General features: G+C 43.9%; 1 protein-coding gene across 1 annotated transcript in view; it reads right to left on the bottom strand.

Moving 5' to 3' along the window:
* Positions 1 to 9,839: 9,839 nt before the first annotated feature.
* Positions 9,840 to 21,961, bottom strand: part of LOC122544292 (monocarboxylate transporter 13) — a 21,921-nt gene continuing 9,799 nt past the window's right edge. Inside the window, exons 2-4 of the mRNA XM_087982840.1 lie at positions 20,988 to 21,131; positions 13,381 to 14,166; positions 9,840 to 11,471 (exon numbers count right to left, since the gene is read on the bottom strand). Of these exons, the coding sequence (XP_087838966.1) occupies positions 11,197 to 11,471; positions 13,381 to 14,166; positions 20,988 to 21,131 (1,205 nt within the window). The 3' untranslated portion in view covers positions 9,840 to 11,196. The remainder of the gene's footprint in view (positions 11,472 to 13,380; positions 14,167 to 20,987; positions 21,132 to 21,961) is intronic.

Here is a 21,961-nt window from a genome sequence, read left to right as displayed (position 1 = left end):
AAGTAGGAAAGTAAGTTGTAAAGAGGACATGAAAAGGTTGCAAAAGTCTTTACGTAGGTTAAACCAGTGGGCAAACATCTGGCAAATGGAGTATAAGATGGGAAAATGTGTAATTATCCATTTTGATAGGAAGAATTTTTTAAAAATCAAATTACCTAAATGGTGAGAGGTTGCAAGCTCTGAGATGCAGATGGTTCTGGGTTCCTAGTACATTAATCACAAAAGGTCAATGCAAGTCCAAGTAATTAGGAAGACTATTAGATTATCAGTTATTTTGTGGGGAATTAAATGCAAAGGGAGGGAGGCTATACTTCAGTAATGCAGGGCACTGGTGAGACCACATTTGGAAGACTGTGTGCAGTATTCTTCACGTAAATACATTGGAAGCAATTCAAAGGTTTATCAGACTAATAATTGAAATGGGCAGAATGGCTTGTAAGAAGAGACATGATCATAACTTGAGGGATGTTTCCTGTAATGAAAATATTTAGAACGAGAGGCCCCTGTTTAAAAATAAGAGGTCGCCCATTAAACAGATGAGGTTTTTTTTCTCATGATAGATTGAGAGTCTTCAAAATTTCTCTTCCTGAAAAGGTAGGAGAAGCTAAGATGTCGAATATTTTTAAAGGCAGAAGTAGATTGATTCTGAGTGAACAAAGAGTGAAAGGTTATTGGGTAAGCAGGAATATAGATTTGAGGTTTCAATCAGATGATCTTATTAAATGGTGGAACAGGATTGAGGGGCCACATAATCTACTCCAGCTCCTAGTTCATGTTCTTGTGTGAAGGGATTTGCAAAGTTGTTGATAAAATGTTTACAATTCAAGTGAAACTAATTGATACAGGACTGTTGCTAAATAAATCACATGGGGGATACATGAGAAATGTATTTTACCAAGGAGTGGTGAGAATAGGGAATCGTTGAGGAGAATAGATGCGACTGCATTTGAAGGAGGGGAGTCAGAAGGAAATGCACAAGAAAGCCACTAGTACAACACACTACAGGCAGGCTAAATTGAGACCAAGTGCTGTCCTCAAGAGAAGTCACTAGTTTGACTAGCTAGCAGTTCCATCACTCCTGGTGCAGGCTATTGGCAGGAGAGCAGTAAGAACCTAAAGAGGATCCAAGCTGCCCTGAAAACAGAAATCCTGCAGCTATTGAGTGAGGACGGATCTATATCTGGTGCAGTGCTACAAGGATCGGTGCTTAGTCCACTACTTTTCATCATTTATATAAATGATTTGGATGTGAGCATAAGAGGTATAGTTAGTAAGTTTGCTGATGACACCAAAATTGGAGATGTAGTGCACAGCGAAGAAGGTTTCCTCAGATTACAACAGGATCTGGACCAGATGGGCCAATGGGCTGAGAAGTGGCAGATGGAGTTTAATTCAGATAAATGCACGGCGCTGCATTTTGGGAAAGCAAATCCTAGCAGGACTTATACACTTAATGGTAAGGTCCTAGGGAGTGTTGCTGAACAAAGAGACCTTGGAGTGCAGGTTCATAGTTCCTTGAAAGTGGAGTCACAGGTAGATAGGATAGTGAAGAAGGCGTTTGGTATGCTTTCCTTTATTGGTCAGAGTATTGAGTACAGGAGTTGGGAGGTCATGTGGCTGTACAGGACTTTGGTTAGGCCACTTTTGGAATATTGCGTGCAATTTTGATCTCCTTTCTACTGGAAGGATGTTGTGAAAGTTGAAAAGGTTCAGAAAAGATTTACAAGGATGTTGCTAAAGTTAGAGGATTTGAGCTGTAGGGAGAGGTTGAATAGGCTGATGCTGTTTTCTCTGTAGCGTTGTAGAGGTTGAGGGGTGATCTTATAGAGGTTTATAAATCATGAGGGGCATGGATAGGGTAAATAGGCAAAGTCTCTTCCCTCGGGTAGGGGAGTCATAGGTTTAGGGTGAGAGGGAAAAATATAAGAGAGACCTAAAGGGCAACTTTTTCATGCAAAGGGTTGTACGTGTATGGAATGAACTGCCAGAGGAAGTGGTGGAGACTGGTACAATTACAACATTTAAAAGGCATTTGGATAGGTATATGAATAGGAAGGGTTTGGAGGGATATGGGCCAGGTGCTGGCAGGTGGGACTAGATTGGGTTGGGATATCTGGTCGGCATGGATGAGTTGGACCGAAGGGGCTGTTTCTGTGCTGTCCATCTCTATGACTCAATGAGCGGGGGGGTGTTGTTTAAGACAGACATTACAGAAGGTGGTGTGGGGTGACAGCCTTGGTTAGGGGTGCTGGCTCTTTTGCATTCAAGGCAAGCCCCAAATGAAATGACCCTCCTTCTTTCCTGTTTTTTCTCAGTCAGGCCTGTCTATTTCCATTGAACTGCTGATGCCGTTTATATTTTAGCTCAGTCAGCATATTATCCAGATCAATTGACTTGTTAGATATAACATTTTTAGTGTCATTGTGACACTAAGGAGTATTTTTGGAAACCATTGCAAGTGTTGAAAGCAACAGTTTTATTTGAGCAATATTTTATTGTGGCTTCATCTTGCCACAAGGCCAAAGAAAGCAGGATCAGATAACGTTGCATCTCATTCTGTGATGATGTATGTATGAAATCTTCATTGGTGTACCACATAATCAGGCTTACTGTTAATTGTTTATTTAAATAGGTCAGGTGGTAGTCAATAGATTGAGCATGGAGTTGGTGTTTGTGGAGCATTAATAGCAGCATGGATTATATGGGCTAAATGACTTACTTTCTGTGTTGTAGACTGACTCAATGTTATCATTGTGCTGTTAATCAACTTATTGCACTAAGATGTTAAACCAAAGGTCCATCTTGATGAAAAATCCCTAACACTACAGAGGAGTAGGCAGGTTGATTAGATTCCCTACAGTATGGAAACAGACCCTTTGGCCCAACAAGTCCATGCCAACTCTCCAAAGAGTAACCCACCCAGACCCATTTCCCTCTGACTAATGCACCTAACACTATGGGCAATTTAGAACGGCCAATTCACCTGGCCTGCACATCGTTGGACTGTGTGAGGAAACCGGGAGAATGTGCAAACTCCACACAGACTCCACAAGGCTGGAATCGAACCTGGGTCCCTGGTGCTGAGGCAGCAGTGCTAACCACTGAGCCACTGTGCCGCCACCTAGTTCTCCCTTGTGTCCTGGGTCAATATTTTCCTCTCAACCAACGTCTAAAAACAGACAATCTGGTCATTATCCCTGTTTGTCAGAATCTTTTAACACTGATCCCAATATGCTAAGAAAGCATTTACCTGTAGATGGAACCGTGGAGCTTCCATTAATGTATAAAAACATTAAAGGAGTTACAGGTTGTAATGTTCAATCCAGGTTTAACTGCAGAAGGTTTTTTAGATTTTTGATTAGTTTAAGCAGTGGGAGAGGGGTCTCCGAACCCCCTGACCCTCAGCTTGCTTATGATTTTGGAAATCAAACAGCCCTTATTTTCTCTCCACCCGCCAAATACTCTGGATACAATCATCAATTTGTTTATGATGCCATACAAAGAGGTTATTCGGTCTGCTTTCCTGTGCCAAAGTCTTTGAGATTCCCTTAAACCCATGTCTTTTGGTTATTGATCCAAACACCAGTGGAAACCATTTCCCCTTATTTACTTTATTGAGACCAATCATAATTTTGAACACCTCGATTAAATCTACTCCTGATTTCAGGTAGATTGAGAATGAGAAAGGACAAGCTTGCCTTGACATACCCAAAAGAAATGACCTGCCACTACCGACTGGGAGCTGTCTAGTTAGATAAATGTCTGGTGATAAATCTCCTACCTCCAATACCCACCCACTCTTACATTATCATCATTGATAACTCAGCACATTCATCACAAACATTATCAGAAAACAAATAATTTAATTTGCTGATTGATTGAATTATTCTTGACCATTACTGAAAGTCCTTACTCCACCTCTACACCCAACTTTTCTGATTTTTTTTTTAAACTAATACAAGTAATCAAAACATTGTTTTGTTTGATGTTGTCCATATTGTACATCTCTCTGACTCTAGCCCTGGAAGCTAATTTTCAATTTCTGGAGTCTCCAGGGGTGGCAACCAATTTCCCTCAGCGATTCAAGTTAAAATCATAAAGGGAGCAGAGTTCTCCATTTGCAACAGGAAAGCTGTCTTGGGATAATGTTGTGGGATCCTCAATTTGTGTCTAATCCCTGTCCTGTGGGTATTTGATGGGGAGTAGCTTTACTCTAGGAATGCTTGATACAATAGTAGAGAGAGCTTTTTTCGCTTAAGAGGGTGAAGAGAGTGAAAAGGGTGGTGTGCTCTACTCTACTTCTAAGCCTATGCTGTACTTGTCCTGGGAATGTTTGATGGGGAGTGTCAAAGAAGCTTTGCATTCAGTTTAAAAAGAGTAGAGAGAGCTTTACTCTGTATCTAACCCCACCCTGTCCCTGTCCCTGTCCTGGGATTGTTTGATGGGTACAATGTTAAGGGAACTTTACTTTGGAATGAAGAATGCTGGTTTTAGGTAATCCCTCTGACAACTCTTATTATGAAGAGCTGAGGAATTTTCTTGAATTTAGAAACAGCTTTATTGTTCACTGAATAAAGTAGAAAGCAACCTTATCATTTTAAAAAAAAAGCACCCTTGCACTTTCTAATCAGCAACATTTTATCACTTAAAAAACAAACCCTATAAATAGTCTGTGTACGTATAAGAGAGTTGATATGGCAAGCACTACCAACCATGTGTCAATGTCACTCAGTTGGGTAGTATTCTGATGTCGATGTCGAAGGTTCTGGGATCGGTGCTCCCACTGTAGCACTTGAGCCATAACTGATACTGAGGGAATGCTGCATTATCAGAAGTGACCTTATACAATGAGACATAAAATCAGATCCTTGCCTGCTCAGTCATGTATATGAGCAAGTTCCCACAGCACTAGTGGGAGTATAGTAGTACACAAAGATGCTTTGTAAAATCAAGTGTTTGTTTTGGCAGTCAATCAATACAAGGCCCATTACTGATCCCCTATTTTCCTCTTAGCCACATCCACCTACTTCTTCACCCAATCATACCTTGTAGCCTTTGTATAATGCCCTCCGTCATATCATGAGGCTATTTTTTATTTCTGCATTCAAAGGTGCTTATGACCCAATGAGATTCAGTTTGCATATGGCACCCATAACCCACAGCTCTCCAACACTTCTCTGTCAAATCTATATTCCAATGGCGTCAATGCCTGAAGAACCTATTGTAGGATTGGGCAAAATTCTAAACCAGTTTGAAAAGATTCCCTACCATCTAAAATGACTGGACTTCCACCAGACTTTTGGAGGGTTTTTTTCCCCGAAGTTAAACTTAAAGAAAACCCCAGCAACTGAGCTATGCTGGAATACACAGTCACAGGGACAGTTTATCTGGAAGCTGGGGAAACCTATTCACACCTGAGCCCTATAAGAGCAATGAACTAACCTTTATGACAAAAATGAATTCAGACAACATGGAGACTGCACAAATTCCAAGACCTTCAACTTCACCAGATATTCAATTACTTAAACAGAGGATATTCCATACAATCAGAAAGCCCATACACCCCTGATAGAAAACATATTTGCACCTACTCTAATAATAAGGAAGACTAATTCATCTCAAAAGAAACAACAAAGAGACTATTGTAAGAACAACATATTTGGCTAACTATAATTACAAGCCCTCATCTCGGCAGAGGTAATTATGCCCATAGCTATTGCCAGAAGAAGGATCCCATATAGCTGCCACCCTGAAAGCTATCCTGTAGCTACTGGCAGGAGAGAGAGAGAGATCCAAGAGAGTTTTTTCCAAACATCAAGCTCCTGCAGAAACAGTTTCCCCACAGGCTTCCAGCCCCAACAAGCAGCTTTGGAATCGACGACCACAGAGGCCGAACTGAGAAGCTGGATCAGGAGACCAAAACCAAGAGCATGCATCGCAACAAAGGACATCCGAGAGGGGGTTACCAACCAAACACTATCCGGAGAAGAGCTTTCAGATACATGCCTGTTCCAAGCTAAGAGAACCAACGGCAAGAACACAGAACATTATCGCGCAGTACAGGCCCTTCGGCCCTCAATGTTGCACCGACCTGTGAAACCAAATTGAAGCCCATCTAACCTACATTATTCCATTTTCGTCCATATGCCTATCAATGACCAGTTAAATGCCCCTAAAGTTGGCAAGTCTATAACTGTGCAAGCAGAGTGTTCCACACCCCTACTACTGAGTAAAGAAACTACCTCTGACATCTGTCCTATATCTATCACCCCTCAATTTGAAGCTATGTCCCCTCGTGCTAGCCATCACCATCCTAGGAAAAAGGCCACCCAATCTAACCGTCTGATTATATATCTCAATTAAGTCAACTCTCAATCTTCTCTCTAACGAAAACAGCCTCAAGTCTCTCAACCTTTCCTCATAAGACCTTCCCTCCATACCAGGCAACATCCTAGTAAATCTCCTCTGAACCCTTTCCAAATCTTCTACATCCTTCCTATAATGCGGTGACCAGAACTGTACACAATATTTCAAATACGGCCGTACCAGAGTTTTGTACAGCTGCAGCATGACCTCATGGTTCCGAAACTGGATCCCTCTACTGATAAAAGCTAACACACCATATGCCTTCTTAACAGCCCTCTGCTCATCTACACTATCAAAAATCTTACCATTAGCCCAGTACTCTGCATTCCTATACTCCGACCAAAGTGAATCACCTCACACATTTCTGCATTAAACTCTATTGCCACCTCTCAGCCCACCTCCGCAGCTTATTTATGTCCCTCTGTAACCTACAACATCCTTCAGCACTATCCACAAATGTACCGACCTTAGTGCCGTCCACAAATTTACTCATTCTTTTACGCCTTCATTCAGGTAATTTATAAAAATGACAAACATCAGTGGACCCAAAACAGATCCTTGTGGTATTCCACTAGTAACTGAACTCCAGAATGAACATTTCCCATCAATCACCACCTTCTGTCTTCTTTCAGCTAGCCAATTTCTGACCCAAGAACCTCAGCAACTGGACACACTTTAAATCTGTGTTTTCCCCAGTGATGAGCTGAAACTCCAGATACCTCAAAAGTTTCCAGCCTACCTAGCAAGGAGGGGAAAGCAGGTAGTGACAGAGCAGGGACCCCAAGGGTAGGAAGCCTGAGGAAAATATCTGTGATTAAAACTGCTGTTTAGCTTCCAATAGTGTTCTAACCTGTTTAATTTGATATTGTATCTAATTACCGTCTATGTATAATTGTGTCAATTTAACTTTTCTATCACATTTGCCTTTTTATTTCTTGAATTATACTTACCTTTTTGTATTTAAATAAACACAGATTTTTTTGCCTTGAAACATCTGTCTACTGCCTTCTTCATTTCATGTTCCCAAAATAAGTCAGAACCAGGGATCTGGGGGTGATTCAAACCACTTAAAAATCAGCAAATTTCTGACCACAAACCAGAAACCCTACACCATTCCTAAATGGGAGTTGAAAGCCAATGGGATGGTATCTTCAGTTCTGCCACATGCAACTGGCCAACCTGAAGAGCTGATGACTTATTGTGCTGTCCTACAATTTCAGGAAAAGAATGGCATTTTAGTTTCTCTCTGCTTCCCAGAAGTCTTTTCATATACAGATTACTGGGAAGTGCCTTCAAAGAAGATTACATATTGCAAGAAATTTTGCACAATGCTTCAGAGCTCTGCAATACCTTGTTATTCCTATTTTGCAAGAATTACTAACATAAGACATTGCATGAATTGTTCAGTCAGGAGACATTCACCATTATGGGCAATCATCCAATGTAAATCAAAACTACTGGCAACAATTGGACAGAGACGATTAAAATTTATACAAAATATCAAGCATGATTTTGGTCAAGCTTCCCCAATCCTATCCTTTCACAAAAACGCTGTTTGGCAATATCTTACATTTTGTTATGGACCAGGCTGGACCCACTCAAAACATTTTAACAAGGTAGCCCAGAACTTAACTTTTTTTAGTTGTTTAAGCAGATGTAAGGCGAATATCCCAGGAGTGATGCAATTGGTCAAACCACACGGTTTCAAATAAAACTGAATTTATTTACACACGATGAAAAGAAAACCAAATTTAGAATACCATAACTATTTGAAAACTCAACTGACACACAAACACAACTTAAAGAACGGTTTGGATTTCCTGCAACATCCCATAAACACACCCCCTGGCAAAACGGTAAATTCAATCACAGGTTCTCACAGGAGAGAGATGTCAGAGAGAGAGAGGATCAACATGGAGCTGTTCCTTTGGGTCCCCAGCTAAAACTAAGTCAGAACTAAAAAAAAGCCTGAACTGGCAAAACTGGCCACTCCCCTTTCATTGTACGAGTGGTTTGAATAAAAATCTGAGAGCCTTTTCTGATTGTTGACTTCGGCAGCATCTGTTAGCCGTTATTAAAATAGCCAGTTCAGACATTTTGGCACGTCTGCCTTTACGACCTCTCTCAGGAAAAAAGCAAGGGCTGAATAACCTTGTTAAAGTAGCAATTTATACAGTAACTTTAATGTAGCAAAGCATCCAAATTTGCTTCACAAGAGCGATAATCAAACAGCAAGATGACGACCTATACACAGGGCTTACATTTTAGGGCCAAAAGCTTGCTCAAAGAAAAGATTTTATTTTTTAAAAAGGAGGAACACAGAGGGGTTTCAGGAAGCAATTCCAGAACTTAGTTCCTAAATGCCTAAAGGAGTGGTGGAACAATTAAACCAGGAATTAGCAGGAGTGCAGATTCCTCAAGGGGTTGTAAACCTAAAGGAGGATAGAGGTAGGCATGGGATTTGAACACGGACATTCTCTGAAGTTCAGAGTTCATGGGCAATCTCCATTCCTGTACTCCAATCCATTCTAGGCTAAGCAGAACAGGAGAGAAGCTGATTCTGCATTGATTGGAAATGTGTACCAGAACCTTCTTGTGGCCAATGCTACCAGGGGTCCTCTTGTGGCACACTGGTAGTGTGCCTGCACTGGACCAGGAGGCCACTAGCTCCATGGAAGTGTAATAAATCTCTGAACAGGTTGATTAGAAAAATAGATTTTTTAAAAAATCAGTGCACCGTCTAGAGTTGAGCAAAAAAATTAACCGGAAATCTAGAGCAGAAACTCTAGTTTCAGCTTTGATGGGCTCTCTCTCCAAATCGCAACTCCCACTCCTTTCCAACTTGAATTGAATATATCCGGACTTAGGTGCCCAGACTGAAACAAGTCAATCAACAAACAAGTAATGGCAGGAAACTTAGTTCACACATAGTAATCAACATGGGATTTAATGAAAGCACCATGAGGGATCAGAACTTGTAGAGAAACTGTTCTCATTGGTGGCAGTACCAGAGGGCATGGATTTCAGGGAATTGGCAAAATAAGCAATGAGACACAACTTACTTTTTGACGCAGCAAGCATTTAGGATCTGGAATTGAGGCATTTAAGAGGGAATCTGATTATTTAAGAAGGAATATGTAAGGGAAAGATGTTGGGATCTTACACCAGTTGAAGTGGTCATTCATAGAGTCAGCACTGGTGCTGGTGCTCTCTGGGCACCTCACCAAAATAGCTATATTTCGGGTGTAGGTCCCTACAATAAATGGAAGTCAGGCTAACCGTGACAACATGAAAATTCAAATCCCATCCTCACCAAACAGTCGCAGACTCACACAGCCAGATAGTGTTTGTCTTCCCCAGTCCAGATAACCAAAGTTAACAGTAGCACCCTGGCCTAGTTATACCAACCCAGCACTAGTCAAGGATAGGGACAAGGATCTTAGTTGGCAGTAACACAGCTTTAACAAAGAAATGACAACATTAAAAGTATTTTTTAAAATGATTTTATTGTTTGAACATTCTCAGTTTCTATTCGAGATGCAGCAATGAACAGGCAGGTTTTTTTGGTAGCGCTCAGGAGCAGGGGATTCCTGAGAAATCTCACTGAGAAAGCCAACAGGAGACACCTGCCTTCCCCTTCAAATTAGTCACATCACCCACTTATAACCCTACCCAAGTTATAGTCAAACCCGACTGCCAGGTTCGAAGGCATAAAACCGGTGTAGGTCCAGAGGGAAAGAGAACAGGGCCAGTGAGTACAATTTTGACAGTGTCCCCGATAAGGAGATTCCCACTCAGTTGTTCCACACTCTCCAAATGCCATTTCACAGGTTAACACAATCACCAAGTCTGTGTGTTAAGTTGAAGAAAGCTAAGAAGTTGAAGTCTGACTGAATTCCAGTTGCCCTGAGTTAGTTAATATAGTATTTCAATGATTATATCAGTTGGGAGTTAGAACTTATCATGTCTTCGATATGATAATTTGGGGCCCAAGACAGGAGGCACTGTCTCAAGAGCCAAGTGACAGTGGTGGTGGGTTGACGTGGTTTAACTGCTCTTTCTAAAAGCTCCAAGTTGAGTGCTCTGCAGTCTGGCAGCTCTCCACACTGCTAATAAAAGCGTCTCTGCCTTCCCACTTTCTGCTCCTTCCTCACAATGCCACCTACCTCAGGCGTTATATCTGCAGGAGCCTGCTAACAACAAGCACTAATGAACTATTCAACAACAGCAACCTTCACACCAGCTCTTACCATCAACCATATGGACACAGTCTTTCCAGCAGGCAGGAAGTTGATTCTTTCAACTCAGAGGCACTGATGAGGACTATAGCCTGGCCCATTCTCTGCCAAGATCAACAAATGCACAACTAGACTTGGTTCTGAACTGCGAACTCTGCCAGTCAGGCTGAGCCAGTGCCTATACAAACAGCTATCACTAATTGGGAGTGGAATGGGAGAAAATGGGCAAGTGTTAAAGAGGTAGTGAGCATTAATAGGTTACTGTGGCATAATGAGTTCCAGTCTAATGGAGATGATTTGCTAGTACCTCCCTTAATCAATACCATTGTAAAGTTAATGATTTTATGCATCAAATTTGTATCATGTCACCATCAACAACGTACTGCCTTTTGCTGAGGGATTTGTCCTCGGGGATTTTAGCCCATTTCCTGTACTCTGTTTAAATAGACTCTGTTTGCCATGGATTCCATCCAACTTCCAGCCTGCAATGGCTGATAGAATGGCGTCAATTCTCACTCCAATCTCACTTGGAGTTGGAGACAGCTCAATTTAAACATCAACATCCACTCCCAGCATTAATGCGTTTCTTAATTCAGGCCACCACTGTGTTTCTGCAAGCAATACTGCTGGGCTCAATCGGGACGCACTGCGCCTCCAGCCCAGATCCATTTGAGTCAGCCATAGACTTGCATTCCTCCTCTTCCTCCTCCTCCTTCGTGTTCTTTGTCTGGGAATGCCTGGCAGGCGGGAGACAGGAACAGGACAAGGCACCAGGAATACCAATCAGAACCAGGCTGCTGAGCAGGAGGAAAGTACCTGCCACCACAAAGGAAGCCGTGTAGTTACCAGTTGCATCGCGCAGCCAGCCTAGAAGCAGAAATGTGAAAAAAAGTTAGGTCAGCCTGTTGCAAATAGCTGAGACTAGTCAATATTGAGTTGAAGAGGCTCACCTTTGTGTCAGAAAGTCACAAGTACAAATCCTACAACAAAATCTTGGAGTATTTATGCTCTTCAGACACTCCTAGTGCCGTACTGAAGGAATTCTGCACTGTCAAGACATGTCGCATTTCTGATGACACCCTATCTTCCCTCTCAGATGGATGTAAAGGAACCCCATGGTCATCACAAATTGGAGGAACAACACCTCATCTTCCACCTGGGCAACCTACAGGCCGGAGGACTCAACATCGAGTTCTCCAATTTCAAATAACCTCCCTCCCCATCCCCCGACTCCCTGCCCAGCCCCTTCCCCTCCCTTCCACTCCTCCCTGCCACCAACAGGATTCATTCCTCCCATTGGCCAACCAGGTCGTACCCTCTACTTGTCTGCACCTATCCCCACTTCACCATCCTACCCCTGCCACCTCTTATCTGCAGCTTCTCCCTACACCCACTCCCAGTCCTGAAGAAGGGTTACACCTGAAACGTTGACTTCTCCACCTCCTGATGCTGCCTGGCTTGCTGTGTCCTTCCAGTCTCCTGCGTGTTTACTATGGATTCCAACATCTGCAGTTTTTTTTTGTCTCTAACTACTAGAAGAGGCGCAGGGAGATCATCCTGGGGTCCTGGCCAATATTAATCCCTAATCTGCTGCCATAAATGTGGTTTATTGAATGTAGGAGATGGTTTTGCAAATTGGCTACCATGTTTGCAAACATAAAACATGAACTACTCTTCAAAAGTGTAACATTGGTTGTAAAACACTTTGGAAGGTCCTTGTCAACAGCGCTATATAAAAATGCACATTCAGTGCCTTTAACGTGGTGAAAAAATGAGAATCTGGACAAGCAAAGAGTTCTGTCAGATTTTCACACAAAAAAAACTGCAGCTGTACAGACTATCAGTTAGGCCATTTCTGAAATACTACATTCAATTCTGGCCTCCCTCCTATTAGGGAAGATATTATTAAAATTGAAAGGACTCAGAAAAGATTTACAAGGATGTTGCCAGGGTTAAAGGGTTCGAGCTGTAGGGAAAGGCTGAATAGGTGAAGGTTATTTTCAATGGATTGTTGGAGGATGACCTTATAGAGGTTTATAAAATCATAAGGGGCATGGATAGTGTAAATAGATAAGGTCCTTTCCCTGGAGTAGGGCAGTCCAGAACTAGAGAGCATAAGTTTAGGGAGAGAGGGGAAAGAGTTTGAAGGGACCTAAGGACCACCTTTTTCACACAGAGGGTGGTACGTGTATGGAATGCGCTGCCAGAGGAAGTGGTGGAGGCTGGTACAATTTCAACATTTAAAAGGCATCTGGATGGGTATACGAAGGGTACAGAGGGATATGGGCCAAATGCTGGCAAATGGGACTAGGTTAATTCAGAATATCTGGTCGGCATTGTCGAGTTGGACCAAAGGGTCTGTTTCCGTGCTGTACAGCTCTAAGACTCAAAACCGTTTTGAGAAAGTGATCAGCTGCAAAAAGCAATTAAAGCTGCTAATGGAAAGTTAATCTTTATCTCAAAGCTGGGAGGAAGAAGTGATGCTTCAGTGGTACTGAACCTTGGTCAGATTCCATCTGGAGTCAGTGTGTTCAGTTCTGAGTACTGCACCTCAAGAGAAAGATTCACCTGGAACTAAAGGATCATCCTTCTTATAGCTACAGGGAGAGGCCATTCATTCACTCAAGGTTGTTGTGCCACGCAATTACATCATGACTGATCTGTACCCTAACTACCAACATTAGTACTAGAACCTTAACATAGAGTCATAGAGATCAATGTTTCTACACCCAGGTGTCCAGAATGCAAAATTCAGAATAAAGAGTGCTTTCTTTACCTGATATTGGTGCTCCCAGCAGTCCCCCTACACTCTCCAACATCTGCAGCAGGCCCAACGCTCCGTAAATCCTCCCAATCCCGACTATCTCAGGCAGTAAGGAGAACACCACAGGTGTCAAGGCCCCAGCGCAGAACCCGTAGGCCATGCCAATCAACATCAGCACAGGGTAGGTGCGACCCAAGGGGATGGCAAGCAAGCTCAGTCCTGTCAGCATGGTCCACAGGATCAGGATGTGAACCAGGCGCAGCTTGCGTAAGTCAGAGAACCAGCCGGAGAGCAGCCGACCAATCAGGTCCATCACTCCTGCCACTGACATCAGGAATGCGGCCTGGTACTCATCAAAGCCAATGGACTGAGCGTGGGCCACAAAGTGGACATAAGGCACAAAATAGCCAGCATTTATCAAGGTGACAGACAGCACCAAGGTCAGGAAGGGCCAGTGTCGGAGCAGGCTCAGGTCCAGCAGGTCGAAGATCACATTCCTGGCACCTTGACAACATAATGAGTCCTCTCCTGGAGCCATTGCGCGAACCAGGTCTTCCTTCAGGGTCAGGGGTCTGATCAACGCACCACACACCATGAGGTTGAGCATCATGCCCGCAATGATCAGCAGTGCCCCCTGCCACATGTACTCATCAATTAGGTACTGGAAGAGTGGGGAGAAGACAAAGGAGCCAATGCCAACTCCAGTGAAAGCCATCCCCATTGCCAGAGTCCGCCTCTTGTTAAAGTATCGACTAACAGCGGCAACGGATGGGGTGAAGACGAGTGCCCAGCCAAAGCCTGCCAGATAACAGGAGAACACAATGTTTACATACGGACAGCTAAATACCAACCACTTATTATATAACAATTTCAAAGCAGTGGAATAACCCAAAGTGCTTCACAGGTGCATTATAAAATAATGTATAACAAGAGCCCACAGAAGGATGTTAAGTCAGATCTCACCTTAAACCTTCGCTCTCTAGTTACAGACTCTCCCACCCTTTGCTATTCACCTTATCCATGCCCCTCATGATTTTATAAACCTCTATAAAGTCATCCCTCAGTATCGTATGCATCAGGGGAAGAAAGTCCCAGCCTATTAATTCAAACCTTCCAGTCTTGGTAACATCCTTGTACATCTCGGTTGGCATGGACAGGTTGGACTGAAGGGCATGTGTCCGTGCTGTATGACGCTATGACTCCATAAGCAACAGTCAAATCATGAGATAGGTTATAAGGATTGTATTAAAGGAAGAGCATGATGTGGAGAGGCATAGGTTAAGGGAAGAATTTCCAGAATTTGGGGCCAGCAATTGAAAGCAGGGCCGCCAAAGCGGGAGCGACAGCAATCATCAAGGGCCCTGAGTTCGAGAAGTGCAGAGATATCAGGGAGTTGTGAGCTTTGGAGAGCTAACTGTGGAAGGGAGTTGAGGCTATGAACGCATTTGAAAATAATGGGTGAGAAGTTGCAATGTAGATTAGCAACCACTGGGAAAATAGGGGAGCTGGGCTTGCAGTGAGTGAAGATCCCAGGCAGTAGAATTCAGGTAGTCTTAAGTTTACAAAGAATAGAACACAAGAGGGCAAAGTTTAACCACAACAGAAGGTCTCACCATTACAGCTCTAACAAACTGTGGAGTGGCTGAACACACAATCTCCCATCCCAAACACAGCATGTCACAATTCAACACAGCTCTCCCTTACACAGATGGAGGCTGACAGAGAGGGTGGTCAACCGTGACCCAGGTTGGTAGGATTCTCAGCCGGAAGGCTGAGGGGTCACCGCACTGTCCGGGGGCCAGCGCTGCGGGAGCGCCGCACTGTCCGGGGGCCAGCGCTGCGGGAGCGCCGCACTGTCCGGGGGCCAGCGCTGCGGGAGCGCCGCACTGTCCGGGGGCCAGCGCTGCGGGAGCGCCGCACTGTCCGGGGGCCAGCGCTGAGGGAGCGCCGCACTGTCCGGGGGCCAGCGCTGAGGGAGCGCCGCACTGTCCGGGGGCCAGCGCTGAGGGAATGGGCACTGTCCGAGGGTCAGCGCTGAGGGAGTTCTGCAGTGCCGGAGGTTTAGTGCTGATGGAGTGGGCACTGTTGGAGGCTCAGTGCCGAGTTAGCGGGCACTGTTCAATGCTCAGTGTTGAGGGAGTGCCTCACTGTCGGACGGTCAGCACTGAGGGAATGCTGCAGTGCCGGAGGTTTAGTGCTGAGGGAGTGGGCACTGTTGGAGGCTCAGTGCCGAGTTAGCGGGCACTGTTCAATGCTCAGTGTTGAGGGAGTGCCTCACTGTCGGACGGTCAGCACTGAGGGAATGCTGCAGTGCAGGAGGTTTAGTGCTGAGGCAGTGGGCACTGTTGGAAGTTCAGTCCTGAGGGAGTGGGCACTGTTGGAGGCTCAGTGCTGAGGGAGTGCCGCACTATCGGAGGGTTAGAAATGAGGAAAGCACCGCACTGTTAGATATGCCATCTTTCAAAGTGAAGCTATCAGACAGAAGATCCATCCACCCAGATGGCTCCTTTCTTTCATTGCCAACATTTGTTACCCATTTTAAATGAGTGTTGATCATCCCAAAGGGGAGACAAGTCAAACCACATTGGTTTACATGTGGCTCCACACACACACATCAGGGCAGGCAAGACTCACAGATGTCATTAACATAACAAACAAATAAATGACTATTGCTATTTTGCTGACACGTATTGGTTAAGACATTCTGACTCCTGCAAAGAAACCTGAGACATCCTGAGGTTGTGAATGACATGTAAAGAAAGAATGTAGAGGAGAACTGAAACCCTGAAACAGGAAGTAAGCCAGGCAAAGAGAATTTCTCAGCAAAGCTTAGCAGGTGCAATAAAGCATGAACATTATGTCTTTTATGAGGAACATGTAAAGAGTAAAAGGGTAGTCATGTGTAAAGACAGAAATCATGGCACTAAGTATAAACTTTGGACTTCCTTCTGTGAAGCAGGATGCTGTGCACAACACAGCCAAGTGGGAGGTAGTGGAGAAACTGGATAGGATTGAGGTGGATAAAGAATAGTCACTTATTAGGTGTTCAAAAATAAGAAAATCCTCAAGTCAGGATGGAATATACAGTAGGTCGCTGCAGGAGGCAAGTCAGTCCAGAAGGAGGAAGTTTTTGTTGAGGTTGGACACAGGCATCTCCGTGACGTCGGGTTCTGTGCTCTATGGGACAATCCCAGGGGGCATACAACTTCTGCTGGAGGACCACCAACTTAGTGAAAGAGATTCTTTGACTTGCTGCTCCGCCATTGCAAAGAACCATCAACGGCCGAATAATGTAAGGCCCCAGGATTACACACGAGGAACGCTGTCAAGTTCGGCTCAGTGGCCACCACACGGGCGCAACGGAGAAAGGTGTCAGTCTAAGGCCCTCCTATCACTGCACAGCGAAAGGCAGCAAACTGTGTAAGCACCAGAGAACGACTTGCATGAAATGTAAACGTGTCAGAAATATAACCTCTAATGCCAAGTGCAGCGAGACTCCTCATGTACAATATTGAAACAAACTAACCTCCTTTGCATTTTTTGCAATGTCAAGTTCAAATTATTATACAATGTATTTATACATGTTGAGAGTTTGAGAAAAAGGGTGAAATTTCCAGACATTTGAGCCACAATCTTTCAATTCTCCTTGAATACTGGAGTAGTACCAGAGGACAGGAAGGATGTAGATGGCACACCGTTGTGTATAATGAGGCAACGGTAAACCATGCTGACAGGTAGTACTCCCCATGTGGCATCAGGGTAGTGCTGACTCACAGATGGCCCAATGGAGAGGAACACCCAATAGCATACTTGCCCCAGATTTTGGCAGAATCTGGGCAGAAATAGGCCCAGGTAGAGGAGGGAGGTATGGGGTACCTTTAGTGTGAAAAGGTTCCACCAATAGCTTTATGGATGCAAATTTGTAATAGTAACAGAGCACAAACCCCTGCTTTAGCTACTCAGAAGTGAAGGCCATGCCACCCATAGCTTCAGGTCGAATGACAAGCCAGGCATTAAAAGGCCGATCGGCCTAATGCCAGTGGTGGGAAAGCTGTAGACAGCAATTAATTTTCACCTGGATAAGGAGGAGTTAATCAATGATGGTTATCACTGTTTTGTTTTTAATAGGAAAATAAATTTGATCGAAACATTTGATGAAGTGGCAGGTTTCTTAAGGAGAGCACAAGTGATGGGCACAGAGCTTCAATCTCCATTTAACTAATGCCCACATCATAGACTGGTTATCAAAACTAAATTCCATTTGGATAAAGGAGCACTGCCATTAAGGATGCAAAGCTATCCAAGGGACAGAGCTTAGTGGTGAGGAGTCATTTTACAGTCTAGGAAAGGAAGGGCACGGTGGGTCTACCTACAACACACGGCAGCGATTCATGAAGCCAGCTCACCCCCACCTTCTCAAGGGCAATTAGGGACGGCCAAGAAATGCCGGCCATAGTGACGTCCATGTCCCATGAATAAAAAGAAAAGTTTGGGGCTGCTGCTCTTTATAATAACCAGGCCTTGGATATACAGGGTATAATTTGAAAGTTTCATATCAGCCTTGGCAATGCAGTAAACACAGAACAGTGATGGTGTTCAGGAGGACGAAGGCAGATCAGTGAAATGGGAAACACAACTCAGACTTAATTTACTACAGGCATCTTGGAGAGTTAGCCTATAGAATCAAAATAAGAGAGGGTAATAGCATTATCATTAATGGCTGCCAATAAAAGTTTCAAAGACATCAACTTTTTCATTGGATCCTGCAGTACTTCTTTGTTCATTTAGCGGGTGAATTGAAATCTTTAAGATTTATTGTAGATTTTCTGCCACTCACTTCTGCTATGGTACCACATCTGTAGTTTAAAAATTGTCACAAAATATTGGCTGTTTTTGTGGTCAGATGATGTCCGGAACTGGAAGGTTATAACTATCTGAAGTGGCTGAGACTCTTTTTTTTCTCTAGAAAAGAAGTGGTTGAGGGTGGCCTGATGGAAAACATTACAATTGCGAAAAGGTTTGAAACAGTAAACATTGCAAAGGTGTTTCCAATTGTAGGGGTATCAATGGAACAGTCTGTCACTAACAAATCCAAAAGGGAATTCAGGAAAATGTTCTTTATCCAGACAGTGATGGAACCGCTACCACAAGAAGTGACTGAAGTGAATATTGCTAGTACATTGAAAGAGGGAAAAGCCGGATGGATACACAATGGAGAAACAAACAGGAATGTGCTGTTAGGGCAGAATGAAGCTCATGTGGAACAGATGGACTAAATGCCATTTTGGTATCACAAAATCATGAGGGACATGGATAGGATAAGTAGACAAAGTTTTTTCCCCTGGGGTCGGGGAGTCCAGAACTAGAGGGCATAGGTTTAGGGTGAGAGGGGAAAGATATAAAAGAGACCTAAGGGGCAAAGTTTTCACACACAGGGTGGTACGGGTACGGAATGATCTGCTAAAGGAAGTGGTGGAAGCTGGTACAATTGCAACATTTAAGAGGCATTTGGATGGGTATATGAATTGAAAGGGTTTGGAGGGATATGGGCCGGGTGCTGGCAGGTGGGATTAGATTGGGTTGGGAAATCTGGTCGGCATGGACGGATTGGAACAAAGTGTCTGTTTCTGTGCTGTATATCTCTATGACTCGAAATGCTTTGTAAAACCCTATTTCTTGGACCATACTTTTAATCAGAGGATCACACAGGCTATACATCGTCTAACAACTGCTTGTGTGGTTTGGTGTCAATTTTTCCCCAAATCAACCTCTTGCAAAGCACCTCATGACACTTGACCACACTCTGGGAACTATATAAATGTAGTTGCAGTTAGTTGACTTTGATTCATGTTCCTGTGATTACAATGGGGGTTATAGATACTACATATATATATTTTTACATTATATAAGCTAGATGAAGTGGTGGAGGCTGGTACAATTGCAACATTTAAAAGACGTCTGGATGGATATATGAATAGGAAGGGTTTGGAGGGATATGGGCCGGGTGCTGGCAGGTGAGACTAGACTGGGTTGGGATATCTGGTCGGCATGGACGGGTTGGACCAAAAGGTCTGTTTCTGTGCTGTACATCTCTATGACTCTATGTATTCATAGGAAGAATATTAAGCAGGAGAGGGTTCAGAAGAGATTTACCAAGATGTTGCTGGGAATGGAGGGTTTGAGTTTTAAAAATATACTGGGAAGGCTCAGACTTTTCTCAGTGGAGCATAGGAGGTTGAGGGGTAACCTTCTAAAGGTTTTTAAAATCATGAAGGGCATGGATAAGGTGAAAGGCAGGTGTCTTTTCCCTAGGGTGGGAAATTTCAAGATTGGTGGCATATCTTTAAGGTGAGAGGGGGAGGATTTCAAAAAGACAAGGGGGAAAGTTTTTTTTTTACATAGTGGATGGTTGGTGTGTGGAATGAACTTCCAGAGGAAGTGATGGTTGCGGGTACAGTTACAACGTTTAAAAGACATTTAGATAAGTCGATCACTAAGAAATATTTGAAGGTATAGGGTTTGGTGGAGGCAGGTGGGACTAGTTTAGTTTGGGATTATGGTTGACATGGACTGGTTGGACTGAAGGCTCTGTTTCTGGCTGTACAACAGAACTATGATTGAAAGACATGGCTGTGTAGTGCTTACGTTAATGCTGCTAATCATAGACTCCTAAGGAGTTCAAATTTGCCTCCATTACAGTTCTGAGAATGTAATTTCAGTTTATCAAATAGGGAAATAAAAGGCAGGCATGAGTAAAATGAGCATTTAGCTTCAGTAATACCCCTCAAGGAAGCAAAGCTGTCATGCTTTCCCCCCTTCAATCTAGTCGACTTGGGTCTCCTGTCCTGCACTATATAGTTGTCCACGATTTTCTTCTGTCATGCCAGACTTGTTTGAAGCACTGCACAGTCACACAGGTCAGAGACTTGGGTACCTGCCTCTTGACATCCTTATCTACTCAGGAACAACCAATAGTTATCAGCCTGTCAGTGTCATTAGAATCCCTCAAATAAAGCAATCACGTCTTTATGTGGAGCCACCGAAGACAGGGGAAAACGACTGCAGCCTCAGTGCCCAGCCCACACCAGAACGCTTTCAGGAAATGGAACTGAAGGAAACGGCTCCATGCGAAGAGCTTGCACCAGGTGGGACGGGCCGAATGGCCTCCTCGTATACTACAAATTCTAGAAAGCCAGACAGTTTTGTGCCTCACCAGGTGACGTTCTTCCTCCTGAGCAGAATGATGTTCAGTGGCCTAGCACCTAACCACACATCATCTGTTGCCAATTGTGGAGTATGGAGTGTCAAGGGCTGAGGGGTGACCTTACAGAGGTTTATAAAATCATGAGGGGCATGGATAGAGAGTATAGTCAAGGTCTTTTCCCCAACGTAGGCGAGTCCAAAACTAGAGGCCATAGGTTTAAGGTGAGAGGGAGAAAGATTTATAAGAGACCTAGGGGTCAACCTTTTCTCACAGACGGTGTGTTTAGTTTACTTTGGCAGACTTGGTCAGCATGGACGAGATGGACCGAAGGGTCTGTTTCCATGCTGTATGACTCTATCTTTGCTGTTATGTGAACACTTTCCAGTTAGTAATCTTCAGCCATTTCCTGCCTCACCTGAGAGAAGTCCGATCGACAGGTAAAGATGAATCAGGTTTGTAGCTAAACAAGCTAATACCAGCCCCAAGCTAGAAAGAAAACCACCCAGCATCACCACAGAACGGGCTCCAAAGTAATTGCTGAGAGCACTGGCTATGGGACCTAATGGGAAAGGAAAACAGGAGAAATTATTTCTCAAAGTGCATTCAATTCATTATCTCCAGCAGTTTAAATCCAGTACTGTAAACTGTTGCTAATCATATAGACAAGTAATCCTTATCTGGCTGAACAAATAGTGATTCTGTACAGCTATAGTGTGTAGGCTTTACTCAGCTGAATAAACAATGATTTTGTAAAGCTACACAGTGAGTAATCTTTGCTGAATTAACAATGACTATATACAGTTACACAGGGAGTAATCCTTACTGTGCTGAATTAACAGCGATTCTGTATTGTTACACAAGGCGTTATCCTTACTGTGCTGAATTAACAGCGATTCTGTATAGTTACACAGAGCGTAATCCTTACTGTGCTGAATTAACAATGACTATATACAGTTACACAGGGAGTAATCCTTAAGCAAAAGTGAGGACTGCAGATGCTGGAAGCCAGAGTCTAGATTAGAGTGGTGCTGGAAAAGCACAGCAGGTCAGGCAGCATCCGAGGAGCAGGAAAATTGATGTTTCGGACAAAAGCCCTTAATCAGGAATGGAGGCAGGGAGCCTCCAGGGTGGAGAGATAAATGGGGGAGGGGGGTGGGGCTGGGGAGAAGGTAGCAAGAGAACAATAGGTAAATAGGGGAGGGGATGGAGGTGATAGGTCAGAGAGGAGGGTGGAGTGGATAGGTGAAAAGGAAGATAGGCAGGTAGGACAGGTCATGAGGGTGGTGCTGAGCTGGAATTTGGAACTGGGGTAAGGGGGGGGGGGGGGGGGGGGGGGAGGGGGAGGGGAAATGAGGAAACTGGTGAAGTTCACATTAATGCCCTGGGGTT

This window comes from Chiloscyllium plagiosum, unplaced genomic scaffold, assembly GCF_037043375.1.
Source record: "Chiloscyllium plagiosum isolate Xiang-an unplaced genomic scaffold, Cpla_swu_hap1 HiC_scaffold_44, whole genome shotgun sequence".
Taxonomy (NCBI): domain Eukaryota; kingdom Metazoa; phylum Chordata; class Chondrichthyes; order Orectolobiformes; family Hemiscylliidae; genus Chiloscyllium; species Chiloscyllium plagiosum.
This window is presented reverse-complemented; position numbering and strand designations above follow the sequence as displayed.